At 36.8% G+C, this 24,872-nt stretch overlaps 1 protein-coding gene across 10 annotated transcripts in view; it reads left to right on the forward strand.

Moving 5' to 3' along the window:
• Wdr62 (WD repeat domain 62) overlaps positions 1 to 24,872 on the forward strand; it is a 66,191-nt gene that overhangs the window by 17,711 nt on the left and 23,608 nt on the right. For 5 of the 10 annotated variants that reach the window (XM_070283474.1, XM_070283473.1, XM_070283477.1 and 2 more), the window contains one exon: positions 8,006 to 8,379. In XM_070283474.1, the coding sequence (XP_070139575.1) occupies positions 8,302 to 8,379 (78 nt within the window). In that variant the 5' untranslated portion in view covers positions 8,006 to 8,301. Of the gene's footprint in view, positions 1 to 8,005; positions 8,380 to 10,426; positions 10,659 to 12,448; positions 12,981 to 24,872 lie in introns of those variants that run through there. The other 5 variants (XM_017166608.3, XM_017166615.3, XM_070283472.1 and 2 more) reach the window with 5 other exon arrangements.

A 24,872-nucleotide genomic window follows, 5' to 3' on the forward strand; every position in this document is an offset into this window, starting at 1 on the left:
CATAGCTATACGACACATGTCAATTTTTTCGATTTACTTAATATTTTATAATTTTAATGGTATATAAAAAATTGTTTAATGATTAATAGAGCCACTTTAAGCCTTGGCAACCTCAAAAAGTCTCTTAGGCATTGAATTAACAAACTTTTTTGGTAAATATTGGTGTAATGGAAACTTTTGACCCAAAATATCACTTTTAAGGGTCTTGACACTCTAAAATTTCTTGTTATTGGCCTAAGCTCGCCTGACTTAAGTAAACTAAATGTTTTAAATTAAATTCAAGCCAGGGGAGCACGGTGGCCAACCCAAAACTCTTATATTGTGATTATTTATGAAGCGCTGGGTCTCTCTAACTTGGTGAATCCTGCATAAAAACATGATATTTTTCCATATGTTGTTCCAAAAATGTTAGAAGACGATCATGAAATACTTTTTTGTATTCTCCACTATTCATCTTGGATCTGGGAAGCACAGATCAAGCGCTTAAGACGCATGAAAGGCTCCCCCAAAACAGCGTTTTGAAAAAATAAGTTTAACCTCATGTAAATCTGTCCAATAGTGTCAAAACCAATCTGGGCCGTCAAGATAAACATTTTTTTCGTCAGAAAAAATTATCTACCTAAAAAATATTGAAAAAAAACTGTATAATCAAAAATAAGTTAAAATGTCATACTGAGGCCAGTGTCTCCAAGACTTTTTCCTAAAAATTTAAGTTGTTCTGTTTTGTAGCTCATTTTTAAGAATGGAGCCGTCTTTAAGACTACTCTGACTATGTACTACGATGATTTCAGTGTCCGCCAGACAGTCATTCGTGACACAGGCTGACTGCAACTAGCGGCAAGTGTGGCGCTCCAAGCAATCGAATAGCTAAATCTAAGAATTATGCGACGTTCATGGCGGTCGGGCAACTTGGGATCCTTCCAGAGCTTTGCTTCACTCCATATTAATCCGAATTTAAAAAAAACTTGGGATAAAACAACGTATTTGATACATTTTCTGCGATATTTCGCTTACATTAAAGCCAGCATCGTTGTAAGCCCTTATTCTTCCCTTTTTTTCGTCGGATAACAAACATCCACTTGGCATTTTATTTCCAAATCATTAAAATGTTACCAGAAACATAAAAAAAATTATTTGAATCCAAATAATTACCTCTAGCCGTTAAAATTGACATGTGTCGTATAGCTATGATACAGTTTCAGGCATGGCAAAAATCGGGCTTTTCTGCTTTTTTTAACGCTATTTAAAAACGGGTGGTCCAATCAGAGATAAAAAAATCATATTTTAAGCAGAATTCATTAAGCTTTAATTCTGCATACTTGAATTTGTTGTAATATGCTTCCCGACTTTCCTACGAGGGTCGAAACTAAAGTTTTCGGGGTGTCGTATAATTGTGGGCAGGAGTGTAGTAGGTCTGTAAGCTGTTGACTGTTTGAAGGTTGAGTTTGAATAGTTAGTAAATGGGTCTCTGTTTCGTACTAAATGATTAAATATCCTTCCGTTTAGAGGTCGGCTTGATGTGGGGAACATAGAACCCATTAATATTTTCTAAACACATTGGGTCAAGATCACTTTCAAGATTGATACTCTCCGAGTGGAGCACAAGTGTCAATTTGAACACTTTAGAATTATGATCTCATCCCGCTGTCAACCTCTCTGTCATAATCGAACCATCATATTTACTGCCACCAGTTTTGATAACTGTTGATGGCCCAAAAGCAAAGCAAAAAGGCAACAAATAAAGACTTCTATAACACAGGTAAACAATGAATACAGCCCGGAGGCGCCAGAAAACGAAAAACAACAATAATGTATATAAAATCTCAAGACCCCATGACACATTTTGTATTTTTACCGTTCGATTCTTCGGTGGTTTCTCGATTTCGCGACTTTCCATATCAGTTTACGGTTTATTTTTTGCCGGCCGATAACTAATTTTCTTACTATTTTTATATATATACTCGTCTGATAGCTGGAAATCGTTTAACGATTGCCATGACGTCATATATAATAATGGTTCGTCTGTATACAATTTATAATTCCCGCTTTTGTTTCATTGCCTCTTATTGTTAGTTGGAAGTGTGTGAAGTTTTCCCCTCATTCCCGTTTGCTCCATTTTTCATCATTTTATTATTTAAGTTTGCTTTTCATTATGTTCTTTTAGTAGCGGCTTTGTCTCAAGTGCTTGTGCAGAAAATGTTGCGTCAATTGCGTAGCTTTTCTTCATTATGCCAAAGATGAGGGATAGCTCATGGCGGCGGCGGCGGTCATTGAACCCGGCATTGTTAATTTTTTATGCTAATGCCGGTCCGTAGCTATTGTTTTTTGGAGTATTTAGTGTGTGGCTCCTAATAGGCCCTAAAACATTTCACAGCTTTTAGCGTTTTCCATTCGCAATTGCAGCAGCCAATTTAACGCTCATTTAACTGCAGTTAGCTCGGTTTTCTGTTTGCATTCGGGGTTTCCCTCGTGCACTTTTCCATGCAAAATTGGAAAACCATTTTCATTGCGACTTCAAAATGCATTTTTTTTTACTTTTCTCTGTTGGCTTTTTATTTGGTTTTTATATGACTTCCGTGTAAATTTCAGCATCGCGTTCACTTCAGCAGCCTCATTGTCTTGGCTGGAATTGTTTCTCTACTTATCGCTCCTCGTCTTTTTATCTCATAAGTATTTAAATTTTTAACATTTTCCTTCGCTTAAAGAGATCTCAAGTTGTTTTCCCTAGGCAACACCTGATGGAGGCGCATAATTTAGCAGTTACACTGAAGAAAACCAGATGAGGCAAGCAATTAAAGTATGATTTAATTTAAAAGTAAATATCATTTGGTTAAATTGTTGTGGTATTATCAATCAGATTATTTTCTATACTGTGAAATGTATTTTCATGCATCAAATATAGCTTAGATTTTTTCCCAGTGCATTAAATTTTTGCATATGGCAAACACATCATGCAAATTTTCGTTGTCTGTTTTCTGTTGCATGTGCATATGAGTCTTAACACCCTTATGCCCCTCGCCTTAACCCCCGTAACCCCCCCTGGGGATGCTGTTTACCAATCATTGGAAAAGGAATTGCAATCATCTTGCCCAAGAGCAGCTACAATATCGTCTTGGTGCAACAACTTCATTTTGCATTCCATTTGGTGGAAATGCTTGCCGCATGCTGTGGATATGCCACGCCCCCCTGGCCGCCCCAGGCCGCTCACATGTGTTACGGCAACTTAACTGTAACATTTTATTAAACTTGAGGCGTCGCAGGCAGAAAATAAAACGCGCAACGTGCAACGCCGCCGCGCATCGTGCCTCCGCATCTTCTCGATTTTCCTCGCAGCATTCAGCTCAGTTTCAGCTGCAAAATTTGGCTTCGGTGACTTGGATTTCAATTTCAAGTGCCGCCGAGTTGCTGATGTGCTTTTTTGATTACATTTCTGCCACCAGAGGCTCCCCCTCATAAAGATAAATCCATCCGCCGCCCCCTTTAAGATACTCCCTCTAATACAAAATTGGTTTGATGGGCGTTTTTTGTGGTGGCTTGTGTTTTAATTACTCTGTACTACGAATCAGAGAAGAAAATGCTAATTTCAAATACACAAAAAAATATTTATAATATTTTTTAAGTCAAAAAAATTGAACAAAATAATTTTGGCAAGCTTATTGTTGGCTTAAGGGTAAGTTTAAATATTGAAAATTTACATTTGGAATTACATAATATATTTTCAAATTTTCCAAGAGTATTTAAAATGCTTTTATTGCATTTTTTAACTAATTATGCAATTGAATCCAATCAATTATATGGTTTTTTGAGTATTAACGTATTGACTTATATAATTTTTTTATTGAAAATCATTTATTAATTAAGGAAACCCCTTCGAGCGTTAAGATCCGCACTTTCTGGCCAGCTGTTGCTGTCCTGCTGGTTCCCTAGATAAATTTTTCGTTGAATAAGGAAAACAGTTATTAACAATTTCCAGTTCATTAAATTTAGCTTTTTGGGTTCATCGATTGCCATAAACAAGTAACCAAGAAGCGGGGCGAAATAAATATAAAACTTGCAAGCTGTTGACACAGAAATTCAATGAACTCGTTTCGCACAAGTCAAAGGCCTCAAAAAAAATGAATTTAAACAAAGTTTGCATTATTTTTCACGATGCTTGGTTTTCAGCTCACTTTTTTTTTGAGGGCCTCTCCTCTTCATTTGCTAAATGATCCATAAAGTATTTTGGTAGGGGATAAATTGCAGACTCAGCTCAAAATTGGGCAAACACAATTTCGTTTTATAAAGCAATATTTGAGCAAGAAAATTTGCAATGGCCTTGAGTTTTATAGATTCTCTTGTCGTAAAGACAGACATTTAATGATTTCATCTGGAATCTATGAAGTTCATGCTGACTGAGCAGTGATTGAGATTTTTAAGAATTTAAGGAGGGTATTATATGGCTTTAAATGCTCTTTTTGAGGCACTTCTCTTACCAAAAATTTCCTACAAACATTTTAATAAAGTAAAATTAAACATTCATTACTGGCTTCATCAGCTTTAAGCTGAATATACTGCTTTCATCTCACCAAATCAGATAAGACTTATTTGCAGCCACATGCCCAACCTCTTTAGCTTCTCAGACGATGATCATTCTGCCAAAGTTCAACTGCCTTTCGTTTTAAGTCGACCCACTAAAGACAAAAGAATCGGAAACTAAGGGAAAAATGAGTATAATATATGTTAATCAAGTATAGAATATAAGATGCCCATCTTTTCAGTGTTTTAAATGTTTTTTGTTATTAAAAAAGTCATTTAAAATTGAAAACTAGAAACAAGTTAGGCTTTCTTAGGGGTCTTAATGAAGTTCTTAAACTCCTTGTCTAAGAAATATTTATTTTTTGTATATAAATATACACCAAGCTCCCTTCACTTACCCAGGAATTACTGGGTATTTTGGGGCCAATCTGCGAACAGCAAAAACGACACGTCTGGTGGTACCGCAAAAGAGGCTGCCCAAGTCGATTCAGACACAAAAGCCGGGGCCCCAACAATTTGGGTCAATTGACTCACAAGAAGCGAGAAAAAAGCCAGTCAACAACAACAACAACTAAAGCAACAAAGAGATGAAATAAAACTTGTTCTCAACGGGCTCTGACAATAATAACCGCAAAAAAAAACTACGTGAGTTCCTCTCACAGATAAAATCCGCCCAATATGTGGCCTGTCCGTCCATCTAATCAATAGAATATAGGAAATAAAAATCAGCCAATTGCCTGGGAAATTGTCGCATAAATCACTCAAAACTGTCGTTGTCGTCGTCAACTGCATTTATTTATGGCGGTCACTGTACACTGTACACTGCACAAAGAAGAGGGCCGTCTCCTAATCGATTTACAACTTGATTTGTCTTGAAAGCCAATCTAAAGATAATATATAATTTAATTGCTACAGCAAAAAGTGGGCGAGAGCTACCAGAAAACTCTTTTGGAATTGGACTTGACTTGATTGGAGTTTCCCCCCTTTCCCTGCTCTGCTTTTCCACGGTGAAAAGAGAGGAGAAGACACTGGCCCATATGTGGGCATTGCTGGTAGTCTCAATTATTTATTTCTTGTTGTTCAGTTCGTGCCAGTTGATATATGTATATTACCCTACTTGTTTATTGACAATATGTTAACACTTATTTATAGACTGATCGGTTTTTTTTATTTTCGCTTTCCTCGACCCCGACTCGAGCAATTAAACATGTTAACAAAACGATAATGTTGACACTTTAGTGCTGATTGCGATTATAAACTCTGTGATTTGTTAATGGCTGATGCTACTGTTTTAAAAACATTCAGTCTTTAAAGTTCTCCTCTTACCTTTATTACTTTAAATTCCCAAAAGTTTTTCCCAAAACCTCGCACTAACTCTTCTTTCTCTAGTTTTTGCAGTTTTCTCAGCCGTTGCAAATTGAAGAATTTTCGCAATTTTTGGTCACCTGCTTGGGCTGGCATCTTCCAGCAGATTATGCAAAGGAAAATGCAGCAATCGGCATCAGAGAAAAACCATAGTAGAAGCAGAAAATTGTTCAACTCCATGAGTCTGGGGGGGTATATCTTCTTTTGTTTGCCGTTTTTCATCGCCGCTTTTCCACGCTTTCCGCCACACTTTTTTGGATTCATTCAAGCAGAGGTTTTGAGGGTTCGCCATCGTCTTCTCGGTGTGTTTTTCATTTGAATTTTTTTTTTTCCTTTGCCCGCTTTGTATCTGTAATCACTTAGTCATTGTTTTGTTGTTGCTACCTTTTTGCGCATTAATTACAAGTATTTCCTTGTTTCGCTATTTAATTAACGCTGCCGCATATACAAAGGCGTACGAGTGTATATAACCACAACCACAATCGACCCACTAACATTTATCGCTCGCCAGTAGATAAACTCACCTTGGGCCTAATGAAATCATTTCAAATTACACGACGCCATCTCTGCTTATCAATCTGGGCGATGAGTGAGTGAAATTGGCAAACCATCACTTGGATCGTGAATCATTAGCTTTTAATGCCTCCCGTAGACGTCACTCCACCATTATTGGTCTGTCAATTGTCAACCGTTTTTGGACTACAAAACTTCTCCCCCTCCCTGCATCTTAAATGATCTGTCAATAGGCGTGGAAGTGACGAACTTTTCGCTGTCACTGTTGATTCAATTGATTTGCAGATTTGTTTAATTGCTTCAGTGATTCGGATTGAGTTAGCGATTGTGTTTGAGTTTGAGTCGAGCCATCAGTCGCAGGCAAAGTTAATTAGACGTGCAAGTGTTTAATGCTTAATGAGTTTGAGATTTAATTTCCTGAAAATGAAGAAATAGCAAAATAAAATTTACTTTGGGGGAACAATTTTGAATAAACTTCCCAGCAAGCAATATGAGCGTTTTCTGACAGTTTTCTGATAGTTTTTTATGAGCATTTATAATCATCAAGTGCGCAAAAAAGTGTCCGGAAGGAGCATGTTTCCCCTTGAAAACGGTCGTCATTATAAGAGGGCCATTTCTGAGTCTAATAAGACTCTTTTTGGACTGAGAAATAAGTGCTTTCAGCTCCGAAAATGATCACACATATGAGCTCTTTTTGAGCCTATTTGGAACAACCCCCAAATTTGCTCAGAAAATGCTCTTTTTTATGTGCTTACTCAGAAAACACTCTTAAAATAGGCTCTTTTTGGGGCACATAATTTAGAGCCCTCCTAACTTTGCTTGCTGGGTTCAGGGAAAACCCTAAATGTAATACGTTTTTATTATAATTAAAACTCTTTTGTTATTCTACTATTATTTTTTATCAAAATTAGTGTTGCAAGTTAGAATTCAAACCTCTTTTGAATACATTTACCAATCCTTTTCTCTCCTAAAACTGTAATCTCATCGCATTTACTAACTTGCCAACATTTAAGCCACTTTAAACTAAGTAAATTGATTAGTTTGCTGCTAGTTTGCTCTCGCTTTTCCTCTAAACTCTTGATTATTTTACAAGTTTCTGGTCGTCACTCGACGTCGTTGAAATCAATTTACCAGCACCGACAAAATAGTTAGCCCCAAGACAAGCAGCCGCAGCTCTTCAGGCAGCAAATTGACATTGTTGCAGTTGAAAGCCTTCAGTCGCCTTGAACCTCGAATCATATTTTATTCAGCGGAAACTGGGAAAAAGAATTGAAAAACCGTGGGGAAAACTTTGCTTCTGAGGAAGGTGCAAGGAGTGTGGGTGGAAATTGGCCAAGCACCGACAGCCGGAAAAGTGTGCTTAAGGCAAACTGTGAAAAAAGAACAGAGGTGAAAAAAGGTCCTTTCTATGCATTTTTGCCATTTCCCATAAAATGGATTAAGTGGGGGAAAGTTTTGATTAAATTTGTATTTCTGACTGAATTTGAATGGCTTCTCATTAGGGGTTTATATTAAAAACTAGAAAACGATGGTTGTTAAATTTACATAAATTAATAAATTGTTTAAAACTAAATTTTCCAATATACTAATTTTAATTCCCTTTCCTTTACAGCTTGCTGTCTGCTAAAAACAAAAGCCAACTGCAACCATTGCTTCCAAGACACAGATTCTAAAATTGCCATAAAACTAAATATATATAAAGCACCTAAATTTAAAGAATTAACAAAATTAACTGCCAAATCGTCGATCCAAATGCGGTCGCTCCAAAGTATGCAGCGGATATTGTGAGCTTTCCGGAACAACGAGAGCTTTGAGCTGTACTCAGCTCTGCTCAAAGCTGCGGCCAGCGGATCCACCAACCGCCCGACGCTCGCGTATAAGTGTTCGAACCCCGGCTGAACAGTTATCATGGACGCTCCAGATGTGGGACGCATTATAAGAGCGCCGGCGAGGCGCAAGCGTAACGATGAACAATTAATGGATAGGGTAAGTCTTGATGACCACAATTGCATTAACCAGCAAATTAGATATAAGAGATTACTAGATATAAGAGAGATCTCGTGATCCACAAAGGATTCGGTTGAATTTAGGATCTCGACAAAAAAGGAAAATGATTAAGAAGGTTTAGTTTACTTACACAAAAAACTCAGCTTATAAAACAATAAATAAAAACCATTACTTGATTCCTTCATTCCTGACACATATTGACTATTAAAAGTGAATTTTAAGTCTCAGGATCTCGGCATCCACATAGGGTTCGGTTATAAAAATTGGTATGTGAACTTTAAAGATCTCCACAATAAAGAAAATTACTTAAAAAGTTTAACTTGCCTATAAGACTCTAAAAATATGCTGCGTATTTTAAAATGGTAATGTTTTTTTTTTTAGTTTTTGTTTAATATAACACCTTTCTTTAATGAAAAGACTGTTGGTACAATATGCATTTGTTGAGACGTCTCCTTTCGCTGCCTTTCATTGAACTCGATCTGCCGATCGTTTGGGGGTTTGAATGGCTCAAAGTCGGTTTCGTTGGTGAGTTTGTTTGTCACCGTCGAATCCCGCTTAAATGAGCGACCGCCTGCAGCGAGTGTGATCCAGTTTCCCAAGCGTTTTTTGTTTATCTTCTTGGCCTGCAGCGGAAAATGGAAAGTTGCTCGCTGCATTCAGCCGAACTTCGCCCACAAACTGCAGCTCTCGAATGGGTTGTGTCATTTATTTTTATATATTTTTCCCGATTGTTATACATTTTTTTTTTCACCCATCTGTCTGAGTTTTGATTAATTTGCTTGCATTCAACAAAAAGTATTTTTACTTTTCAAATGCTGACTGGCCATGAGTTGGCGTTGGGTTTCTATGAAGTTTTGTCTTTTATTTTTTATTTTGGGATTTTTAATTGAAAAATAGTTGATTGAGAAAGTGGCTAAGTCTTTGGAAATAAAGTCTTGAAAATTCGATATATTTTAGTTATCTTCTTATATTTCTTTATAACTTTTTATTAAAAACATATTATTCCAATTCCAAAATGTAGTTATCTTTTAAAACTTTTCTAAATTAAATATAGCAATTAAAATTAAAATTTATTAATAATGACTTGTGGCAAAAAACAAGCACTTGTGCATATCATTCACTTAAAGTTACACCCAGCTAATTAGCATCCACACAAAAACGGCCTTCATCAATCATCTCCCTCGATTGTCATTCCAACGACCCACATTCCGCCCCACACCACCCACCGCCCCACAGTAAATAAGTTCATTAACCATCCACACACACCCAACTCAGGTTCCACAAAGGTAACCCACAATTAAAGACAGCTCGAATTTCACGCAATTACTAAATACAAAACAATTGCATTGTTTAATGTCAAGTTCAATGCACGCAGACAGTTGGACAGGCAGAAGAGCCACCCACAAAAACACCCATCCATCCTCCCACTGAAAATCCTATTAAATAATAAAAATAAATCGAATGCAATTATGAGTGTGAAAAGAGAGGGAAGGGTAAAGATGTGGAAGGAGAAAACTGTAGAGACAAAGAGAAAGAGAGCAAGAGAGGAAAGCTTTCATGTGGTGACCTCTTCCGAAGAAAATGTAATCAAATCTACACTGGAGAAAACTTGGTCGTACAGAAATACATTGTTATTAAAATATTAGTGCCATAAGTGTCATCAACTTTTTATTTGCTTTTTGACTAGATCCAGTTGGGAATTCTAGTGCCACGAAATGCAGGCTTAAATTATCGGTTTATTAGAGATTTTGTTTTAATATTAAATTTTTTCTCTGATATCAGCTGATTGCCAACATTCTCTCTGGAAGAGAGCGAAAAAGTGGGGATCTCTCGTTTCTAACTCTCCGCAAAAAAAGGTTTTCTGTTATTATTTGTCAGCTGTTGCCCCGTTAGTTGCTTTTACTAGCTCGCTCTCTCTGGTAATCGCCGTCTTTCTCTCTCTTGCTTCGAGCTTTGCTCTGCCTGCGCCGCCGACTTTACTGCTGGCGCTGCCTTTAGCTTCGTTTGCTTTGGTCGCCGCCTTTCAGTTACAATTCGTATTCCAATTGGAACGCCGCGATTTCCTCCGTTCTGTGCACTGCTCCTCGGCCCGTCCGCTTTGCGGCTCTCTTCGCGTCGCGGCTGGTTGCATTTGTATTGGTATTTGCAACAGATTCGCATGCAATTTGTTTGTGCAATTCGGAAAATTGTTATGAAAAGTCAATCAACGGAAAATGCAACACGAAAATCCCAAAAAATTAACAACCTGTAAAATAAAAGTAATATTTGCGAGTCTTGTTTGTTGTCGAACAAATTGAATTTGACCCGCTTAAATCTTGTTAAATTACGTTTTTTTTTAGCTTTAGTCTGTGTTTTTTCATGTTTCTAATTTGCCCAAAAACTGCGAAATGACCTTCCAATGCTGCTGTTGTTGTTTGTGTCTCTTTTGTACATTTTCGGTGCGTGTAATTCGGTCGACTAAAAAAAAAAAAAGGAAAAACAGAAGCACACAATAAAAAAAATTTACTGATGACGCTCAGTTTTAATGATCAAAATGACGTTATATAATCTGTGAAAGAAAAACCATTGACATCAAGTGCAAAAAGTAAATAAACAAATAACTCGAGTCAATTTACAGTTGTGGGATTCCTTGGGTTAATTAAATTAAGTGATTAGATCACTGCCAAATATGCAAATAGGAATAAACTGTGAGCTAAATACATTAACAAGCAATGGAAATTGTCAAAGACTTTGCCAAAATGTAGATACAATAATGCACAAAATTTTAAATAAATAAGAGATTTTTATATGGTATTTATTTTTAAATAAATTTAAACTTATCTGTTTGCTTTGACTGCTTAAATTCAGTTTAACTATCAATTAAAATTGGTTTAATATGCACTTTGTATCCATAAAAACTTTTGGATAACATTTTAATATTTCAATTTGATGAATTAAATACACAAATATTATAACCATATTTTGATATCGAATTATAAATGGTTTTTCCTTTAAAAACACGTTACCCATGGCGTATACGTAATTTATCTGCTTTTCATTTTTTATGATACTTCGCAAACGCTTATCACAAAATGCGATATGCTGCTTCGGCAGACCAAAAATAAACAATAAAAATGATAAAAAAAAGATACAAACTGAAACTGAACATTTTGCAAAGCGTAAAAGCGGTCTGAAAATGTCATTTAAAAATGAATTGAGTATCCAAAATTAAACGGTAAAGGCGACAAATAAATAAAAAATACGGGTAACTGTTTGCAGTTTCATTTATTTCCTTTTTTACCTGATAAGATTCGCTCACGTCAACCTAAAAAAAAAGAGTGAAAACCGAATTAATACTTGTTCAGGCAATAAAAAAACAAACAACAACAACCAGCTGAATCGGAATTAAAATAGTAGGAAAAAAGGTGATAAGCAAGTAACAACAAAAATAAAGGGAGGAAACGCAAATTTGTGAGGAGCCAAGGTGATAAAAATAAAGGCAATTAAAGAGCTCAGATATGGGGGGAAAAGAAGAGGAATAAGAGAACAGATGAAAGAGAGAGAGCGGTAAAAATGTTTAACAATTATTGTAAACAATTCGAGGGAGATATACAATTTATTAGAGATTTATAGAAAAGGGTAAAATGTAATTGGCTAAGGAAAATATTAATTTCTAATGCAACGTTATTTCTTTTTCCTTAGGAAAAATATATTTATATTTATTTATATTTATTCTCTATATAAAAAATCTTTCTTTACAAAATCTTGGAAAATATTTGAAAAGATACTTTTGTCAATTAACTTTTCCTGATCAGAGTAAGATCACCTCTTATCTATTTACAAACAAGTCAACATGAAAACCTTTTATTAAACAAGTTTCAAGCGAACCCTTAATTATTTTAAAAATAGAAATTAATATATGGTCAATCATCATCGCTGATATAGAACAAAATATACTTTTATTTACGGTATTTGGAACGTAACCCATTTGGCGGTGACTGTTCGTTCTGTCAACAGCCGCGAGCCGGCAGCTGTTGAATTTAGCTTATTAAATTTCTGTTGTTTTTAGCAAAATGTTTTGTCCCCAATGGCATATTGACATTTACAGTGAAATAAAGTGAGAAGGGGAAAACACACACACACAGCAAATAAAATAAAAACAAAACATAAGGCAAAAAGCAAGCGGATCGTAACGAAACGCTGACCAAAACAAACGGCAAAAACAATGTAATTGTTGAAACGTATGTAAATCGCCGCGTGCACAAAAAAGTTAAACAAAAGGAAAACACCCAACAAAACAAACACACAATACCCAGTGAAAAGGCTAGTGAGAAGTGAGAAAAATTAGTGGAAAATACAGTAGAGGTCGGCCGGGAGGAGTTGAATCTCGCGGAATAATGCGGCATTTAATCATGACCCCGGCGTCGCTGTCGGCATCGACGCCGACGCTTTCCACACTTCATCATCAGCGCATGGCGCTGCAGTCGCAGTCGTCGTCGCAGTCGCCGCTGACGTCGGCGTCACAGTCTCCGTTAACCCCATCGCAGTCATCGTTTTTTGGCTCGCCCAAGTTCCCAGCGAATTACGAGCGCAGCGAAAAAGTGAGTGCAAAAAATAAACAAACGACAAATTCATAAAAAATCCTAAATTCACAGTAAACAGCGAAACAAATTTAGTCGAAGCTGGAAATACCCTTTATTGATATATTAATATTAATAATTTACAATTAATAACAAATTATGGGGGAACACTTTGGAAGATAAAGCTGTATTTAACTATTACTTTATTTACATAAGATAAAAATACATTTCATTTATTAAATTCATTTAATATTTTATTTGTAGTTTGCCTAATAAAATTATATAAACGTAAATTTTGACCAAATTTTAATTAAAAATAATTACAAATTCCTTTTCACCTCCTTGCGAACTTGTGAGATAATTAAAGTACCCTCTACAAGGGCTTGAGTCATAAAAAAATGTGCAAAAATCACGCAGACTCCAAGCAAAGCTTTAAAAAAAAAAAGGAAAACCAGTGACCCCATCATAAATTACTCCATATTGTTCATGAATGAATCCACGAGCACAGCAGCCGCTTGTTTTCCATTAATTATGGCCCCCGCTCTGTCTTTTGTCCCCTATTTTCGTTGTCGTGCATTTTCCACGCGTTCATTTAATTTTTTGATGCAAATGTCCCCTTTGTGGACCAATAAAAGTTCAACATTTTGGGGAGGGTGAGTGAAGTGCAGATTTTCTAGAGGGTAATTCACCAGATGACATTTCAATTTAAGTTTTTCTCCTTGGGGTTATGGTCGAACTTTGTTTTTTGGCCAACAAGAAGTCAAGCAGCATTTGAAGCCATTGTTTTGGGGTCTTTGAAAGTTTTGGTGTTTTGATAAAACAAAAATAAATTAAATAACTTATTGCGCGTGCATTTCTATATATGGGTTTGTTGGGAATTGAATTTAAAAGGACTTCTCAAGGTCTTCAAAAGTGTTATAAATCAAAATAAATTTCATTATTTATAGTGATTTAATTCTTTTTTCCCATTACTTCAAGCATGCCCTTACCCTTTTAACCTTTATTAAGCCAAAATCGTAGCCTAACCCTTAATTATTATCCATGTTCGATTTTCCTCTGCCGCAAGATAACTTTTCCTTTGGTTTGGTAAATCAACGGAAAACGCAACAAAACTTTTGCAAATGTCAGCAGCGCAATTTGCGGCAAACAATTTTCTAATTTGTTTTCCCCTGTGTCGGGGCCCCAGCTAAAAGGAAAAAATGGAAAAAAAAATCGCTAAAACTTTTCTACGTTCGACTTGCGTAATGCGCAATAATTAATCAAGCTGTGAGCCAGGCAGGCATTTTGATTTAACGAGTTTGATGTCTGTTCTGTTGAGTTCAGTTTCAGGTTTCCGCCCCTTTCGGAGGTGCTCCAGTTCAAGGTCGCATCAGGGGATAATCAAACAGCATTTTCACACGCAGTTTACATTTGCCAATTGAGTTTTTGGTAGATTTAACAAAAAATATATTGTCCCGCTGCCTTTCGATTTCATTATCGGCAACTATTTTGCAGCTTAAATACCATTGTTTTTTCCTTGTTTATTATTTGCCTTGAGATGAGATGGAAACTGGGAAAAATCATTTTCACAGCCGCTTTGAGCTTTTTGGAGCAGAAAACATTGGCTCGCGAGGGGGAGTTATTGTTTTTTTTTTCCTGCATTTTCCGTGTATGCAGATGGATGCTTCTATGCTTTTCCCCCTCTTTCTACACGACTGCTGGACATAATTGCCACCCAGCCACGCCCACCACCCGCAGACCACAGGCATTAGCAACAGCAGCAACTACAACAAACAACTTCATTTACAGCCGTAATTGTTTTGGCCCATATGATCCAGCAGCAGGCACTCCACTCCACCCGCCTAGATGTTGCACATTGCTCATACGCCATGTTATCCGCACTGGCTACTTGGCAAGAGATTGAAAGCAAAATGTGTGTGCATCCACTTTTCCTCAACTCGTCTCGATTTTCCTCTTTTTTTCTGTTCTACTTTTCCGCCAGCTAAAAGCTAAAATAAAACCAATGCAAAGTTAGTTGTCTTGCCAGTCTCGTCGACTGTGTTTTCTTCTAATGACCAGCCTCCCAGTTCGCTGGGAAAGTGTTCATCAAGCCTTGTCTTGTCGTTTATCATATTTCGCCATTAGTCGCAAACGCGACTTTCTAACTGCACAGAAAGTAAAGTGTCGCTTGGCGATCTGTAAGCGTTTATCCCAAGCAAAATGCTGCTTTCTTAGCTGGAGTCGTTGTCGGCTTTTCTTCTTTTCTAAATATGGCCTAAACGATTCTCTGTTTATGGCATTCGAACGAACGAACACGAAGTGAAAACTCTGCGGGCAGTCAATGTTTAATCATTCTTATTTAATTTGCTGAGGAATTGATTTGTCAGCTTTTGATGAAAGAAAAAGATAAAAAAAAAGATTAAATGTTTGTCTGAGAAATGGCTGAGATTGTTGGTTGGTGTTTTAAATGGCTTAAACAAGCTTAAGCGGATCACAATTAGCGGGGTTTACTTTTTTTATTGAGTTGTTGCTGAATGGAATAATGTTAATTGAATTAGACAATGTGATTTTAAAAGAGGTAAGACATTAATTAGATTTTTCTTTAGCTTTTCATATTTTCTCAGTCACAGCAAAACATTCAATTAACTTATCATAGGCATATTCTTATAATACCCAATACTTATCTCCAATAGACCTTCAAATACAACTGACATCATGTAATTATTTTGGCAAATGATTGTTTAATGTTTTGCAATGTGGGTGGAACTTATCACGAAGCAAGTGGGCCGCCGATAACACCCAAGTTTGCTTGTGTTTTCCTTGGCAAGATTATAGACACTCTGGTGAATGTAGCAAAACCCAATATAAAAAAAAAAGAAAATAATAGTGGAAAGAGAGTGCAGGTGTCGAAGGAGCGTGGCAACTTAATTAACTCAATTCGTGTTGCCAAATGTCAGGTTATGGCCAGTAGAGCCGTGTTTGGGTTTTCCCATTTTTACGAAACGTTTTCCTTTTTACTTTTTTTTTCGGATGACTTTTGTGAAAGGAACCGGATGCTTTGCAGGCCTTGACTCTTTATCTTTTTTTTCATTCGCGACCAATAAATGATTAATTAAAATGGATTTTACCATTGCAATTGCCGTTGCCGTTGCCGTTTTAATCTCTCTCGCTTCTTTTCCGCTTTCCACTTGGACACTGCAGTGAGAAGTTCTGAGGAAAATCCATGTCCAGTTCAATGGCTGTGAATAGACCATGGTCTTTGTGTGTTTCCACTTCCAGTTTTCAGCCCTACCCAGCGTCATACATCATTTAGCCATACACATATATTATTTCTTTTTCTCGATTTTGTTGGGCTGCAGAAAAAATAACAGAAAACTGTATCAATATGCGGCATATGGATCATGAGTCAGGCCCAGAAAAATACAGAAAACAGCAGCCAGTTTGGATCGGAACGGCTTGTTTTGTGTGCCCCAACCCAAGTTGGCCTCAAAATGTAACAAAATATGCTTACCACATACAGTGGAGACTCGCAATAAAGCCATAGATGCCATCTTAATGGGAGGGACTGGTTGTTATAAGGGAATTTCCTCTTATCAGAATGTCATCGATGAGTTGTGGCAAGAATAGGGTTCTTTACACAATTTTATTTTGATAATGAAAGTGGATTAGGAAAATATTTTGGGAATATGTTTCTTTTTGGGATGTTGTCATCAATATGAATAAAGAAATACTGAAAAGCATTAATGGAAGTGTCATTAAACTATTTCCCAAATGAAATATGTATCAAATTAAGTGCTAAACTCTTTATCCTCCAAAAAGAAAACCCAAAAATATTCTAAATACATTTTATTTCCGTTCTTGTCTTACAATACCCACTGTACTTCCAATTTATATAAATGCACAACTTTGTAGTTGTTTAAAGCTGCTGCTGCCTTGCTTTACCATTTTTTATTTATTTGTCTTTTATGTCGCTGTCGAAGTTTGGCGTTAAAATGCATTTTTCCTACCCAGACAGCACACAGCGAAAAAAAACGTGCGGCTCGTTTAATTGAAAGGCTTTTGGGCAAGCGACAAAAAACACGACGAATATCGAAAGTCAAAGCGACCGCTCCCGGGGTCTTACCACCTCTTTTCCCCACTCGATCTCTAGATTGCAAACTTCAAGATTAGACAATGTCAGCGATTGAAACAATATCCGAGTTTTAATTTATGCCAGAGCTCTGGGCTTCGCCCGGCTTAAGTCTATAAGCCTTTGGTAACCGAACAATGAGTCGGGCTTTAAAGGAAACCACTCACTCAGCGGCCAGAGACCACCACCACCCACTGGAGTCAACCCCAAAATCACCTACGACCTGAAACCCTAACTAGAAGTGGAAATGTATTAGCCTTCTTTGGGTTACCCTAAAAAATATAGGGGATTTCAAAGGACTTGTGTTTGTTTGGGAAATGTGTAAAGAGGCTCAAATAAAATGGAAATATAAATAAAGATTAAATATGTTATAGTTTTTCTTTTAACTAACTTGTTTATCTGGTTTACAAAACATTATAAAGACTCTTATAAAAAATGCTAAATAAAATGCATTGTTTAGATAAAATTGTATTACAACTGATACTTAGTCAAGTTTATGTATGCCTTAAATTAAGTTTAATTTAAATAATTAGAGTAACTTCATCTTCGCTTTTGATTACCTTTTTGCTTTCTGTTCCGATCTCCTTGGGGTTTCTCTCTCCCTTCGTGGCTTAGTGCCTCGACTTGCATTTTGCCTGGGGCGCTAATATATGCTAATCCCCAGTGCGCTTTTGGACCCGCCGACACACCCACGCAAAGGCAATGAAAAGCGCTGTGGAAAAAGCGGAAAACAGCAGACCAGTCTAGGTAGAGTAGCCTTTGCTGCCGTTTTGGGAAAGTCGCTGCCGCCATCGTCTTTCCTTTTACTTTCAACTTTTCCCCAGTTTCCACTGCTCTGGAGCGGCTTTTCGCTGACGAATTTACATCTAGGCTTCGCTCTCCTATTGAAAAATCTGTAAGCCGATATCTATATATGTACATATATATATATATAGCTTTTCTTGGACTAATCTCGTTTGCTAATTTTCGGTGCGGCCATGTGGAAAACTCTTGGCCGCTTGGCCAATCGCCTCAAAGATTGTTTTCCCTTTTTTTCTCGCTTTTCCGAGTGCTCCAAGCGGAGTGTATACAGTATATATGTATGTATATATTCACTCTCGGTACCTTTTTGTGGGAGCAGTCACCCATAGTGGCAGCAGCAGCAGCAGCATTTTCTGGACAGTAATTTCCCAAAGCGAGAGAAAAAGTGTTTGGGCCATTTGCATGATTAATGTTTTTGGCCAGCTCGCAGCGTTCGTTTCAATTTCGGTTTCCTTGGGTTGGGCCCAGTTCAGTTCAGTTGAGTTCAGTTTAGGTCTTGGTCCGTTGGTGCCACTTGGAGTTGTTCAGGAGGCCGTAGGGCGTGCCATCTTTTACTTATTAGCCCGACTATTAAGCCCAATTACCGCTGCACTCACTTAGCTCTGCGGGCGGAGCGTTTCAAGGCTGATGTTTCCGCTCAAGTACATGGGTAGAAGGGGTTGGAGTGGGTAGAAAAAAGTAGGTGGTAGGTGAAAGAAGGTGTCATAAATAAGGCATGGATTTATGGTGCTGAAAGCGAGATTGGATTGTGGCAAGTGGCGTTAGATTTGATATATGAATTATGCAGTAATGACCACCAAAGAGGGTTAAACATGCTCACATTTGAATTAAATATTCATTTAAGTGGTAATTACATTTGGGTTTGACTTTTATGAATGGTTTAAAGGTTCAATTAAAAATTTACTAAGCTAAAGAAAAGTTGGAACAATATTTATATATTTATTTATTGATCACAAATTCTATTTAGAAATTATTTTCTGTTCAAAAGAATAATAAGTGACAACCATTTCTGTGCCTTCATACACAGCAGCTGACATTCCTTTGGCAGAAATTCCTGAATAAATAAAACCCTATCTCAATGGACAACTGCTTCTTGTTCTTGATATGGATACTTGAAACGTTTTGCAGTGAATAAATATTTCATGAATACCTCTCAGAGCCCAGTTAGCCTGCCAATTGACACCCACTTGCCCGAATAGCTCCGGCCATATATCTTATATGGCTGTCAAAGAACTCACGATAGTTTCATGGCCCCGGCAATTTCATGCTCGGGCTCCCAAAAGACAGCGCCGACTGGAACAACATCATCATCGCCATGGCCCTCTCGACAACTTGAAGACCAGAGAACGTGACAAAGGAGGTTGGGCTGTGACAAATCGCCCCAGAGGCTAATTACGAGGGGGCATTATGTGGAGCATACGTACATAAATTTACAGACGGAGAAGGTAACGCACATTTCTTTATTGCATTACCAAATCAACGGGTAAAGCCGGGAACAGTGGCAAAGATCGTCGTCGTGTACCTGTGGCATTAAAATAAGCCAACGGTAAATGGTTGGGTACTCTACTCTAGGTTTTTTTTGTGTCTGGTGCAATTCTATGTGGCCCCACATGATGACCCACACTTGCCCCACTGTAGCCGTAATTCCACTGTGGTTCCACACCTTTCATTAAATGGAAACTGTTGCAGCACGTCGCCGTCGTCGTGTTCAGTTGGTTTTGTTGTGTTGTTTTATTTGATGGCTTCGTTTCCCATGTGTGAACAAAAAGTCAGCCTGGCCATAAAACAATGCAAAACAGTTAGAGCCGCAAATGGGGGGCAGAAGAGAGGGCATTCCTAGATGTGTGACCCATGAAATTATAACAAGTTTCGGAAAGTGTCAATGAACTGAGCCGCATAAACAAGAACTGTGTGATTTAATACAGATTTTTCGTATATAAAGCTACGGTTCGGGGTGGCAATGTCAGTTAAGGCAGCAAAGCGTAACAAACTTTTCTGACCCGAACGAAAACGCATCTCAAGCATGGCGGAGGAAAATCAGGAAAAGCTTAAAAAAAAAGTAAGTTTGCCAACAAGGAAGTGCAAGTAGTTGAAGGCAATAAAAAAGCTATTTATTCTCGGTTTTGTTTCGCAAAAAGAAATATATTATATTTTGCACTATCTATTTCTTTGAGTCGGAAAAACTATTATGCATAATTTATAACTGCTTTGAGGCCTTAGCACTTTTTAAGTATTACTCAATTGGCCATAAATCAAATCCCTCGATTATATAAATTGTTGGTAACCCTTTTCCTGGCACCCTTTATTAGGAAACCCCCAATGCTCCAAGTCTCCCGATCTAAGATTTGCATAATTTGCACTTTGGCATTGAGCACCGGAAAAACGTGACTAGTTTTTTTTTCTTGCTCCGCCAGAATAATTCTTTATAGTCTATACCACTAACTATATCAGAACGGAGCGTGATTTCTTGGGCTTATCGTCATTTATTTATTTTTGGCTCGCAGCTGAATATTTAAATAACCCGACTGCGAGGGAGAGCGAGTGCAGGCAGGTCGGAATGGAATCGAGATCTTTTATTATTTGCGATAAGCCGTCAGGGTTTAGATATGAGTTGGCTAGCCAGGGGGATGACTTAACTATTTATTTTTAAAATGTTTGCAAAATTCATAAGCGGGGCCAACGTGTGGTATACGTAATGTGAGTTGATTTGATTTGTTTATTTTATAAGGAGTGGATTTTATAATGCGTAAAAATAAGTCTTTCTATAGAGATAATACGTTTCAAAATACAACAAAAATTAAACCAGTTAACTTAAGCTTCTGATTCTGTTGAATTATGAATACTTACTCTTGTATTGGTTAAATAAAATTGATAATTTTAAATATTAAACCATTTCCTTATTATAAATGTCTCAAAACAGTTTAATTATTAACCCTTAAACTTTTCTTATACCCACTTTATGCTAGCGTTTAGTTATAATCGCACCAGCCCAGCATCTTGGAAGAATCAATCAAAACGACCCTTCAGCCATTTCACATTCTCCACTCAACTCCGCCCCCTTGAGGGCCACTTGTCAGTTTGACAGTTTTACCAGGTTTAAGTCAGTGTCGGGACCCTTCACACACTTTGTTAAAGCCGCCAAATTGATGGCTGAAATATATTTTGTAACCGCTTCTCTTGCCCAATCCGACAGATTGAAAACTTGACTTGGCTTAATTTTTTCTCTCTTTCTCCACAATTTCACTGCGTCTCTCTTACGAGTTTTATGCAATCGCTGAAAATGCTGGGGGAAAAAAGGGTGGAGGTAGGTGGCGGGGTCTTGTTTTTGGCACGTCTTGGCATTTTCCTTTTGGCGTCGAACATTAACCGCACCGTGAAAACGTAGTTAACACTTTTCACTGGCCTGGGCCGTCTGTCTCCTTCTGGCTGTCATTCAGACCACATGCGAGAGTTGAGCAAGAGCAATTTTTAAAATGCAGTAAGCATGAGGTTGTTCTCGTTTTGCTTTTTATTTTCTTTTATTTTGTTTACTGCCCCGTTGTGCATTTTAATTTCAGCTGAAGCCGGCCGGCAAAATATTCAATTGTTTTGTCGCCCGTAGACAAATAAATTTATCAAAAGTTTAGAATCTAAAAGTTGTAGGCTGACTGACGGAGTGTCTGTCTCTGGTTTTGTTTCTTTTTTTTTGTTTTTTTTGTTCCACATTTCGACACGCGCAATTACATTTGTTTCAGCCCACTAACAGCATTTGTTTTGGTTCTTTTTTTTTAGAGTTTTTGTTGTATTATTCTACATAGTTTGTTTAGTTTTTGCTTTGTGGCCGTACTTAAACTTGATTTGTGGCAGTCAATGCGCATTTGGAATCGGCAAAAAACGTTTGAAGTGTGCGATATGCGAGAATGTTGTCTGGCCGGCTCAAAAGTGGCAAAAAAGATGTCAAATTTGCCTAAAAACCTGTGTGCCAATGTGTTTAAACATTCGGCATAAATATAGGTACGATAAGTGTGTAAACAAATGGGAGGTATTAGGGTATAAAATATATGCTATTGGTTAGATTAAGGCTTAAGGATATTCATATAATAATATCTAACATTTATCCTTTAATTTTACTTTGAAATATAATATTTAAGCTTGTTATAGTTTTCCGATTGTTTTACATAAATTAAACCTTACTCCATTTAATTAAAATAAATATTCCATCATTTTAAAGTTCAATTTCAACACCTTTCCTGTGCTTTATTCTCCAGTTTTTGTCTTCTTTCTTTCATTTTTTTTTGTTATATACATATACAACCCACATGATTAGCAAATTGATTGATGGATGGGCCGGGCACTCCTAAATGCTTTTGTTCTGTTACCTTAACATGTTCAGATACAGATACTGTATCTCACGGAGCTACCGAAAAGCTCAACGAAATTTATACGAAAACAATTTCTGGGCCCACACTTTTGTGGGGTTTGTTTCATTTTTTGACAGATTGACTTTCTCAGGCGGGCAAAAGGTTAAGTGAAGATAAGATGTTCAACTCATTTGCATTTTGTACATTTTGTACGATGATAATATAGTGTTTATCTTTCTATCAAACCATTAGCTTCTCGACGCCCACCACTTAGAGTGGGAAAGTTTGTGTATATTTTCTCCAGACTCTGCAGTATTTTCAAGACAATTTGTCAGCCACCTTGAGTTGGATAATTTATACCTCTTCCGATATCGTTTTTCTGCCAAGTCAACAGGTTGATTTATTAATTAGACCGGCAACCAAGTCGGGAATTCGTTGAAACTCAATTTAAGTTGACTTTTAGTGATTTTTCAGGTTTTTGTTTTGGCTTTGCAAATTCATTTCTAATGAGATTTACTCGGTGCCGAGACGCAAAAAGCTTTTTGCTGTCTCAGCAGCAGATGATGTCAGTTTCGCGAGTTGTTCTCTACTTGGCTGAATTTGTTTTTCTTTTACCTTTTGGCTCTGACTCCGGCTTAAGCTCAATTGCGTGCCAACGGAATCATAAATAAAACATTTTCCAACTGCGATCTGAGCTTTCTATTAACCGTTTTGCTGGATGTCCAGCGGCTTGTGTTGGATCATAAATCAAAATTATACTTCTATTATTCGTTTGGGGTTAACCGACGGGTTGGCATTCAATTTTCAACTGGAGTTAATTGATTTTTCAAAGTTTCCTTTCGGTGCTTTCCTGTCAACGATTTCCCACTCTGCTGACCTGCCACTTTGCATTTACCTGGTAGTCATGTACGACCCCAAAAAAAAATCCGTAGATTGTTTAACAAGCTGTAAAAATAATCACAACAACCATAACAATTTGCTGGAACGCCCACTCGAATGCAGAAAAGTCGAAAAGAGAGCTGCCTGCAGCTTGCTTAACCCGCACCTGGCACATGTAAATTGCGAATTGCCAATTGAGGTTGCTAAATCTTGTTGTTTATGGCTCATTGAAGAATTGGTAACTCGATCCCGAATCTTTCTCTGCCATCTCTTCTGACCCAGATGAGTAATCAGTTTATATGCCACGATCTGTGTTTATCTAGGCCTGACATTTCTGATGTCTCCCTTCTCTTGTCTTTCAGAGTTTGCATAGATTTAAAGTGTGTCTTCTGTTCCCAATGTGTGTGGTCTTTGATTATTTAACTCTGAAAGTGTGATGGGTATACAGGTTTGACTTGCGTTCGTCAAGACATATACATCTCTTTTTAGAGGTTGTCTAAATAAAGGCTAGGCTTTGGTTTAAGTTTAATGGAATTTTGTCTAGGAAATTATTAATAAATAATTTAAAAATCTATAATTATATTGTATACTTTTGGGATCTATTACAAATAGAAAATAATGTAAGCTTCTTAAAAATAAATTAAGTAAATAAATAAAACACTAAGAAAAGGTTTACATTTCCTTAAGGTACATCAACGTGTCGTATACGTAATATTTCCACAAACAATTTTATCAGTCAATGATATCACTTTATTTATATCCTCATAGATTGTCAACAAATCTTAATGGCTTAATAGCTCAATAAGCTTCTGTCTCATTGTTTATTTATAAAAAGAATCTAAAAATGATTTCACAATGCTTAAATTTGAGTTATTAAATTATAATAACTTCCTCTGCCACTTTAGTTTCTATTTATAAAGTCGTAAAAATTACGCAAATAAAAATTATAATTAATAAACCAAGACAAGTCCCCATTCAAGTTGGTCATTCAGTCACTCGTTCACTTTGCCAAAAATGTCTGGGTGTGAATTTCGTAGCCTTTTAATGAGCTCAGGAAATCGTCGCCTTGAAATTAAAAGATAAATAGAAGAAAAACAACTTGAGCTAAGCACGCAGAAAATCTTGGCACACAAAAAAAATGCTAAATTAGACTTTACCATAATTTACCAAGTAATTTTTTTTTTGTGTGCGATATAATTTAGTCTGCCGCCTGTCATAAGTATAAAGTACAAGGAATGTAGTAGATATTCAGCTCTGTTTTCAGTTTTTTTTTATGGCAAACAAAGAAGCAACTTAATTGAGCTGAGGCGTTGGCAAGAATAAGAGAAACGTCTAGAATTGGTCAAGAAATATTTATTATAATTTATAGCTAGTTAAAGACTTCAAGTGAAACTTGTAATGCTCTTTATAAAATATTGTTGAAAATCCATTTAAGTTAGAACATTTTAAAAATTAATTAAACATTTAAAAATACCATATATATCTACCTCACAGAGTGCAAAATATTATTTAAACATGTGGGCTGATTTTGGCATCTGGCTGAGTTTTAAATTTATGAAATGCCGGAAATGCTATATCAATCTCTTCAATGCTTTTGCCGACTTTTAATCAAATTATAAGTAATATCATAAAGCCATTTTAATACCACAAAATTAAGTACTTAATATTTATCACCCCAAAGAAATTATGCAGAAAACTGCATAGCTAAAAAAATAGAAAAAAAACAACTGTGGGCAGATTTTGGGGGCTGGCAGCTGACAGACTGACACTTGTTATTAGAGCCAA

The sequence above is a fragment of the Drosophila kikkawai genome, chromosome 2L, assembly GCF_030179895.1.
Source record: "Drosophila kikkawai strain 14028-0561.14 chromosome 2L, DkikHiC1v2, whole genome shotgun sequence".
NCBI classification, from domain to species: domain Eukaryota; kingdom Metazoa; phylum Arthropoda; class Insecta; order Diptera; family Drosophilidae; genus Drosophila; species Drosophila kikkawai.